The sequence below is a fragment of the Quercus robur genome, chromosome 4 (genome assembly GCF_932294415.1).
Source record: "Quercus robur chromosome 4, dhQueRobu3.1, whole genome shotgun sequence".
NCBI lineage: Eukaryota > Viridiplantae > Streptophyta > Magnoliopsida > Fagales > Fagaceae > Quercus > Quercus robur.
This window is the reverse complement of record NC_065537.1, coordinates 65,971,596-65,981,532: the sequence shown is the minus strand read 5'-3', so window position 1 is coordinate 65,981,532 and position 9,937 is coordinate 65,971,596. Positions and strand designations below refer to the sequence as shown.

Genomic DNA, 9,937 nt, shown 5'->3' with positions numbered 1-9,937 from the left:
ATTAATTTTAAAAAATAAATTTTCTTTGAGGTAAAAATATATATGATGTCATTAAGTGATATTTTGTATTTTTTTATAATTTAAAATTCAAATGGAAGATTTTGGGCCAAACAAACAAAGAGTTTCTTCTGAAATTTATTTAAGAATGTAACTTTAAAAATAATTATTGACAATTCTTTTCCTTAAGATAGTCGCAACGGTCTTTTAAAAACACTAGTTAAGGCAACACGTGCCCGCAACGGTCTTTTAAAAACACTAGTTAAGGCAGCACGTGCAAGGCAGGTGCTAGCCATAGAAAAAAAAAAAGTTAGTGATTATGATCAATTTTAAATTTTATTTGTATCACAAAATAAAAAGAGACATTAATTTTAAGAATTTTGATAATTATGTTATAAAAAGTTAATCTCATTCGTATAAGACCGTTACGGATCCGAGTTTAATATTTTATTATTTTATTTTGACCTATAACTTACACCTCAATAGTTGTAAATATATTGTAATAACAACAATATGTCATGACATTTTTAGTTGTGCTATATCTCGGTATGATATTTTATTATTTTATCTTATTTTATTTTGACCCATAAGGAATTGACACATGCGTCACAACATTTTCACAATATCTCTATGTATACATTGTACTTAATTACAATGTAAATTTATATTGTAGGCATAAAAAAATTGGCAAATTTTGTACACATTTACAAAATTTGTACAATATTTACCATTTTTTGTGCAAATGTGTATAATATTAACCACTTTTGTGTATTTACAATGTAAACTTGCATTGCAAGTACAAAGTGAACATATAACGATCTTAAAAAAAAAAAAAAAAACAAAAAACAAAAACAAAAACAAAACTTAAATCAACTGGCATACTTGAAGGAAAAAAGAAAAAAGAAAAAAAAAAGGAAAAAAAGAAAACAAAACAAAAAGTGCACCTCACTAATTAAATAAACCAAAAAAAACACTATTCATGAACCTTTGGCTCTATTTATATAGTTAATAGAAATAGATATGCCAGCTTACATAAATATTTAAAAGGAAAAAAAAAAAAAAAACACAAACCGATAACTAAAAAAAAAAAAAACTTTAGGCATTGTAGAAATTAATGTTAAAATGTTGTGGACTTAACATTTTTTTATTTGATCTATAAAAAACTGAGATCTCAATAATTGTGAAAATATTGTGATAACAATAAGTGTTGTAATATTTTCTCAAAACATTTATTTTTAGTTGTGGTTGATCACAGTCTTATATTTTATTATTTTATTTCGACTTGTAAGAAATTGACACGTCAATAATTGTAAAATTTGTTATGTCAATATAAAAATATATATACCAACTTACATAAATATTTAAAAGAAAAAAAAAACACAAACCAATTACTGGAAAAATTTTTTTTTTGAGCATTGTAACTACTGTGCCAGTTGAATAAACCAAAAGCACTGCACATTAAGGTTGTAACATTTTCTCAAAACATTTATTTTTAGTTGTGGTTAGTCACAGTCTCATATTTTATTATTTTATTTCGACTTGTAAGAAATTGACACGTCAATAATTGTGAAAATATTGTGAAATTTGTTGTGTCAGTATAACAATATATATACCAGCTTACATAAATATCTAAAAAGTAAAAAAAAAAAAAAAAAAAAAAAAACATAAACTGATTACCAGGGAAAAAAAAAAAACTTTAGGCACTGTAGCTATAATGCCAGTTGAATAAAGCAAAAGCACTGTACAATAAGTTTTGTAACATTTTCTCAAAACATTTATTTTTAATTGTAGTTGATTACAATCATATATTTTATTATTTTATTTCGACTCGTAAGAAACTAACACCTCAATAATTGCAAAAATATTGTGAAATTTGTTGTGTTAGTATAACAATATATATACCAGCTTACATAGATATTAAAAAAAAAAAAAAAACACAAACCGATTACTGGGAAAAAAAAAAAAAACTTTATGCAGTGCCAGTTAACATACTAAACCAAAAGCACTATAGCTACAGTGCATAAGCGCAATCGCAATAAAGCAAAAGCACTGCACAATAAGTGTTGTAACATTTTCTCAAAACATTTATTTTTAGTTTTGTCTGATCACAATCTAATATTTTATTATTTTATTTCAACTTGTAATAAATTGACACGTCAATAATTGTGAAAATATTATGAAATTTGTTGTATTAGTATAACAATATATATACCAGCTTACATAAATATTTAAAAGAAAATAAACAAAAAAAAAAAAAAAAAAAAACCGGATTACTCTGGAAAAAAAGGCTTTAGGTACTGTAGCTGCAGTACCGATTGGCACTGTAGCTACAGTACCGCATGGTGCTCATGAAACCAAAAATTACTGTAGCCGGTACAGTGCTTGTACAGTGCAAACACACTGAGTGTACAGTGCCAAAGCACTGTAGCGGGCATAGCGGCTTTTATATATAAGAATTAAGTAATTGGATATATTAAATACTGAATACTACACTTTGCTAATAATATATTTTTGTGTGTCGCCGTGTCGCGTAAGTGAGTGAATATTGTACAATTTTTTTTTATTTTTTTTTATTTTTTTCCTTTTTAAACTATAGAATTTTTGCCCTTTTCTTTTTGCTATCTTCCTAGTTTCATCCACAAAAAAGCTCTAAAGTGTTACGTGATTTACTCATTCCAATGAGCGAACAATAAATAGATATTAACATAATATTAAGACTTAATTAAGAATTGTTGTCTTTAACTTTATCCAAAATTTAATATCCATATAACTACAATTTTGTCTTCATACATTTTACTTTATTCAATTCAATTCTTCCGCCCCTTTGTTAAGTGAGTTGCCTTTAAGTGCACTTATTACTACATTGTTTTGTAATTTTTAAAATTTTAAAATTGAATAAATCAAGAAAACTAATAATAAAAAAATGTTTTTGGAAAAAGAAATTGAAGCCGTTTTCAACCCCGCTTCTCTCAGCTGGGGTTCTCAGCTACTCATAGTACTTACATTTGCTGTGATGAGAAACACCAAATACTCAATGGGGAGCCTATTCAAAGCATGCCAATCCAGCCTTCGGCAATGTGAGGGGAGTGACTAGGATTGGAAAGGAGAAAAGGAACCAATTTTGCCTTTTCACATCAACTTTTTTTTTTTCTCAAGATGTTTTGATGTTCAAAGAAGAAAGATCTTATTAATCAATATTGAATTAAAATGATTCTTCTATTTCGATCATCCAAGTCTTTAAATTCATCATGGCTTTTAAGTGGAGTTTGTGGTGTGCCTTTTGAGTTGGAACATTTTTTCTTTTTCTTTTTCTTGTGTATGTGTGATTGTTTGTTAAATAAATAGAAAAAGGGTCTTGAAATCCTTTCATTTTATGCTTAGACTAACAGAGACAAACAATGTTGGTCGAGGATCACAAACATTGTCTTCCTCTTTCTTCCGTTCTTTTTATAAATAAATAAATAAAAAAATAAAACCTTTTTAATAGTAAAGACTCATTATTTATTTGAAATTTTTGTAACAATCCACCCAGACACATGACTCACATCCATTCCCCTAGTTGAAAATGGCCAAGACTTGGGCAGTGAATGAACGTAACGCGCCAGTGCGTTCTTACGATCTTGATTTATCTGACCTCAACCATAAGATCCATACCATTGTTTTAAGGTACTGGTATATTTATTTTGAGAAACTATTTATCAATACTTATTAAGTATATAATATTTCTTTTATCAACTTTTCTGTGAATTGAACGGATTAGTGACTACTAGTTATATTCCAAAAATGAACTCTTGACAGTGAAATCGGCATTCCCTATTTCAATGAAAAGAAGACTAGAAGAGGATGCTCATATCATTTTCGGTCTCAAGGAGTAGAGTAGCTCTAGTGGCATTTTTGTTCTGACTTGTAGATATATAAGATTTTTTTTTTTTTTTTTTTTTTTGAGATAGTTTCAACAAATAGTGTCTGCTCCTAATAATAATTCTTTATTATCAAACTACAACATCAATTAGTTTTCGGTGTAAGTGAGGATTGAGCCACAAGTCTCTTATTTAACTATTAGAGATTTTATCCATTGAATTAACTAAAATTAAGATATTAGATATTGAACTCGCAGTCTTTGTCAAATTAGATGATGCAATAAATTTACCTCATTTTAAAGGAAAAAATAAATAATAAAAAAAGCCCAGACAAACTCATACACAGAAAACCTCCATTTTAAGAACACTAAAACCACTCATATATAAGACCACCCACCACCATAACTGGTCCATAAGGCCATGACTGGTCCAGTTTATTGCCCAAACCCATTTCAGTTTAAAAATTCCTACCTAGCCCATATACATGTTAAAACAAAACAAAACTTTGAACTAAACCCATTTGCGACAAACACCTAAACAAAAGCCCATCCCTCCAAAAAACAAAGCCTATCAATGTTTAAGTTAGAAGCCCACTAATTTAAACCAATGTTTGGCCCAAGCCTTAAAGCCAACCCCTAAAGGTTAACCTCTAACTTTCCAAAACTATGCAAAGACCCTTAAAAGAGGTTTTGAAAATTACATAATAGGATCAGAAAGGAGGAAACGACTTGTAGGCTTGTAGGATTGCATTCTCAACACTTCCCCCTTAAGTTGGAGCACAAAACGTGAATATGATATCAAAGCAAAATAATAACTGATTCAAATATTTTCATATCTAATAAATGAAGGGTTACACTAGCTAGTGCCATTAGGCCATTGGTTAACAATTCATTTTAGGAAAGTTTTGACATCACTTTTATGAGAAATAAAAAAAACTGTCAAAATATTAATTACTTTTTTTTTTCTTTTCACATAAAAACTTTCTTTAAATAGATTATTAACCAATGCTCTAAAAGTATTCGTTAGCATTTCTCATAAATGAATGTGAGAATTCTCCCCCTTTGCTTAAAATTTAAAAAGCACAATACAGGAAATATAAATTGATGTGAAATTAATAACTTGATTTCATGCATCTTAACGTTGACTTAAGTTAGATACCTCAAATTGAGAAATGGAGTTAGATAATATGTTACATCTTGTGAAGTTTCCGGGAACATATCCTTTAGTTTAATTTATGTCGTACAAAAGACAAAAATGGATAAAAGAGACCTTTAGCATTCTTCAAACTTCCAAAATTTTTGTTGGCAACAACAACAGCTCCATTGAAAATCCACTAACCACGTAGTTAAAAAAAAAAAATTCAAGAGATAAATATTAATAACTTGATTTCATGCATCTTAAAGTTGACTTAAGTTAGATCCCAAAAATTAAGAAATGGAGTTAGATAATATGTTACATCTTGTGAAGTTTCCGGGAAATCACATGTGGACAATTTGACTTTAGTAAGATCCTTCCATTTATTATGCTGGAAGTCATTCCTTTCTATTTTTATCTCTACTACTAATAACATGATTCCATTGTTTAAGTTTCATCATTTTGTATACCAAAACATTCTCACACTAATTCTACAATTTCAAACTTAACCAAAAATTTTGTTGCCAATGACAAAAGCTCCACTGAAAACCCACCACCCACGTAAGTAAAAAATAAAATAAAATATTCAAGAGATAACTTCCAGTTCCGATTTTATTCCTAATGTCTTCAGGGGAACCCAAATCATTACCATGGTGAGAGAAAGACAGACTTGAATAAAGCTGATTTCTACTTGGGGTTCATCATTTTGCATATCAAAATATACTCTCACTAATTCCAATTTACTTATCCTTTAGTTTAATTTTATGTCCTACAAAAGACAAAAAGAAGGTTAAAAGAGTTCTTTGGCATTCCTCAAACAGACCAAAAGTTTTGCTTCCAATGATAAAAGGCCCACCGAAAACCCAATACCCACGTAGTTTAGAAAAAAAAATAATAATAATAATAATAATAATAATTCAAGAGATAACTTTCAGGTGCTGATTTTACTCCTCGGGTATTCTAGGGAACCCAATTCATTAATTTGGATAGACAAAGACAGACTTTTTTTTTCTTTTTTTTTTGGTACAAGACAAAGACAAAGACTTGAACGAAACAGATTTCTATTTGGAGGGACCAAATATTTTTAATTTCATGCATCTTAAAGTTGACCAAAGTTAGATTCCTAAATTTAGAATTGGAGTTTGATAATATGTTACATCTTCTGAAATTTCCGAGAAGTCACATGTGGCTGAGGGGAGTGGGGGTAGGTGGCTCTCCAAAAACTCTAGCTCTTTTTTTTTGGGGGGGGGGGGTGGGGGTGGGGGGTGGCGTTACCCTGGAAATCTGGTCTATAAAAACAGCTTATTCCTAGTTTCTAAATAATCAAGGTGCTGTACACAAGAAATTATGGGCTCATCAAAATGTCTCCTCATTTCTGTTCTCTTGCCTTTCTTCTTGTCAATATTTCATTTTCTGAATAGTTGCTCCTCTCTTTCAACTCAGCCATTGTGCAATGATTTTGAGAGTTTTGCCCTGTTGCAATTCAAGCAAAGCCTAAAAATAAATGTGAGTGCTTCTGGTGATCCAAAGATTTCATCGTGGAACTCTGGAGAAAGGAACGATTGTTGTTCATGGGATGGTGTCCTATGTGATGCAGGCACAGGTCACGTGATTGGCCTTGACCTCAGTAGCAGTCAACTGTACGGCTCCTTCAACTCCAGCAGCGGACTTTTCCATCTGGTGCACCTTCAAAAGCTCAACCTCGCTGGCAATGACTTCAATTATTCTCAAATTCCCTCAAGTATCAGGTACCTCTCAAAGTTAACACATCTCAACCTCTCGCTGACAAATTTCGGTAGTCAAATTCCACCAGAAATCTTTGAGCTCTCCAACTTGGTGTCCCTTGATCTCTCATTCAATCCATTGAAACTCCAAAAACCAGGTCTAAAAGGTCTTTGTGAAAACTTAACCAGCCTCAAACATCTTATTCTCGATGAGGTGGACATATCTTCCCCGGTACCTCATACCATGGCAAACTTGTCTTCTTTGATGTCTCTTGGCCTTAGGCGTTGTGGACTATATGGTGAATTTCCTTTAGAGATTTTCAAGTTAAGAAATCTTCAATTCCTCAGTGTGAGAGACAATGAAGATCTCAGAGGATATCTACCAGAATTTCATAGTAGCAGTCCACTTCGAATATTGAGACTTGCAGACACGAGTTTCTTTGGTAAGCTTCCAGATTCAATTGGAAACCTACCATCTTTATATGAATTGGACATCAAAACTTGCAATTTCTCAGGTTTGATACCGACTTCAATTGGTAACCTTACCACTCTCAACAATTTGTATCTTTCATATAATTATTTTTTTGGGCAGATCCCTTTTTCATTGGCCAACCTCACACAACTCAGTCAACTACGTCTTTCCTATAATAGTTTCAGTCCACAGACCTTGTCTTGGCTTGGTAAGCAAACAAAACTCACTCTTCTGGCCTTAGGGCAGATCAATTCATATGGTGACATTCCATCTTCTCTTAAGAACATGACCCAGCTTACCGTGCTAAGACTTTACAGAAATCAACTGACTGGTCAAATTCCATCTTGGCTTGTAAACCATACTCAATTAATTGAGTTGGATCTTGGGGACAATAATTTGCATGGCTCTATTCCACAGTCAATTTCTAGACTAGTGAATCTCAAAACCCTGACTCTAGGTGGAAATAATTTCAATGGCAGTGTCAAATTTGACTTGTTTTTAAACCTAAAAAATCTTACTATCCTCCAACTTTCAGAAATCCATTTATCATTCCCCCTCACTTCCACTGTCAACGCCAGTACTCCAAAGCTTGAGCTTTTAGCACTGAATGCATGTAACTTGACTGAGTTCCCAATTTTCTTGCGTTTCCAGCATGAATTGGAGACTGTGTATCTTTCCTACAACGATATTCATGGTCAAATACCAAAATGGATATTCAACATGGGTAAACAAACTCTCTTATGTTTGGATCTAAGTTTCAACTACCTTACAGGTTTTGAGTCTTTCAGCCGCACTTCACTTATTCTTCCATGGGCTAGTTTACTTATTTTGAACCTTGATTCCAACAAGCTGAATGGGTCACTCCCAATTCCACCACCTTCCATTGTCAAATATAGTGCCAGAAGCAATACACTGACCGGGAAAATCTCACCATTGTTTTGCAATCTCAGCTCAATTGAAATATTAGATCTCTCACACAACAACTTGAGTGGCATGCTACCACAATGCTTGGACAACTTGAGCAAATTCTTGTTAGTGTTGAGCTTACGGAACAATGATTTCCGTGGAATACTTCCTACAACATACATGGAAGGAAGTACATTGAAAGTGATGGATGTGAGCAATAATGAACTCGAAGGGCAGATACCAAGATCATTATCCAATTGCACAATGTTGGAGATTCTTCTTCTTAGTAACAATCAGTTCAATGACATTTTTCCCTCTTGGTTGGGGAAGCTTCCAAGTTTGAAGGTTCTAAGTCTGCGATCTAATAGGTTCCATAGTTCAATTGGGAAACCTAAAAGCAATTTTGAGTTCCCTAAGTTACACATCATTGATCTCTCTGACAACAAATTCACAGGTAATTTGCCATATGACTACTTCCAATGTTGGAACTCCATGAAAGTTGTGAACTTGACTTACAGTAAGGTTCACAACGTCACATATATGGTCTCAATGGCCAACCCCATATATTTGACTGTTTTATTTAGGATCAGATCACAAGATTTTACTTGGATTGGGTACCTTCCTTTTTCCCTAGAATTAACAAACAAAGGCATCGAGACAGTGTATGAAAAGGTCCAAGATACTCTTGAAGTTGTTGATCTCTCGGACAATAGATTTGAAGGAGAAATTTCAGAAGTCATTGGAAATCTAAAGGGGCTTCATTTGCTCAATTTATCCAACAACTATCTCACTGGTCATATTCCTTCATCGTTGGGGAACTTGACGGAACTTGAGTCATTGGACTTTTCTCAAAACAATCTCTCAGGAGAGATTCCTCAACAATTATTAGAACTCACATTCCTTGCATCCTTCAATGTCTCAAATAACCACCTCACAGGTCCTATTCCACAAGGTCAACAATTCGCTACATTTCAAAGTAATTCATATTTGGGAAACAAGGGTTTGTGTGGTAGCCCTTTAACCAAGAATTGCAAGACATCAACACAACCACCGCCGAATCCCAAACAAGGCGAAGGTTCAAATTTCCCAAATAAATCTGACTGGGTAGTTATAACGATGGGATATGGAAGTGGGTTAATAGTTGGATTCGTTATTGGGAATAACCTGAACATAAGAAAGTTAGAGCGGATTGTCAAGAATTTAAGAAGAAGACAGTAAAAATTATTGAAGAGGGGGAAAAATGAAGGGATGTACAACAATTGTATTTGATTTACAAGCTTTTTGTCATAAATTTCCGCACATGAGGTTGTTCTTCATTTTAGTAGATGCATGTCTATATTAAACTAGCGTATATCTATAATAATGTACTACGTTGTTGAATATTTTGGCATTGTACTTTTTCCTACTGTACTTTTCTTTACTGTTTTTTTGTATAATTTGATAGTTACATTATGCGAGGAGGGATTTGAACCTTGGAGGAGGGGTTTGAATTACATGCCTCTTGGTGGCATTAAAGTATTGCATGTTTAATATTTATAGAGAAAATTACACTTTACTACTCTAAATTATACTTTCAATTACACTTTGTATACTAAATTTTTAGAATGCATGGTTTGCACATTAGTCCTCAACAGGACTATGAATCTGCACTTCACTGTCTTCAATCAACAAGTTGGACTTTGAAAATTATGGAGGTCTTGCGTCATAAAATCTTTAAGACTTTATGGGCTTGGGAAATAGTTAGATCTTTAGATAATATGGTCTAGCATCTATGATTAAATTCATCTATCCATTTTTGAAGCCAAGAGATTCATGGTTGATCCGGAATTCAGAATATATATATA

At 32.4% G+C, this 9,937-nt stretch overlaps 1 protein-coding gene across 1 annotated transcript; it reads left to right on the top strand.

The window, feature by feature from the left end:
* Nucleotides 1-6,338: 6,338 nt before the first annotated feature.
* Nucleotides 6,339-9,311, top strand: LOC126722416 (receptor-like protein 7). Its single transcript, XM_050425569.1, has one exon. It carries the CDS (start codon nucleotides 6,339-6,341, stop codon nucleotides 9,309-9,311), a length of 2,973 nt encoding a protein of 990 aa, XP_050281526.1.
* Nucleotides 9,312-9,937: the final 626 nt, after the last annotated feature.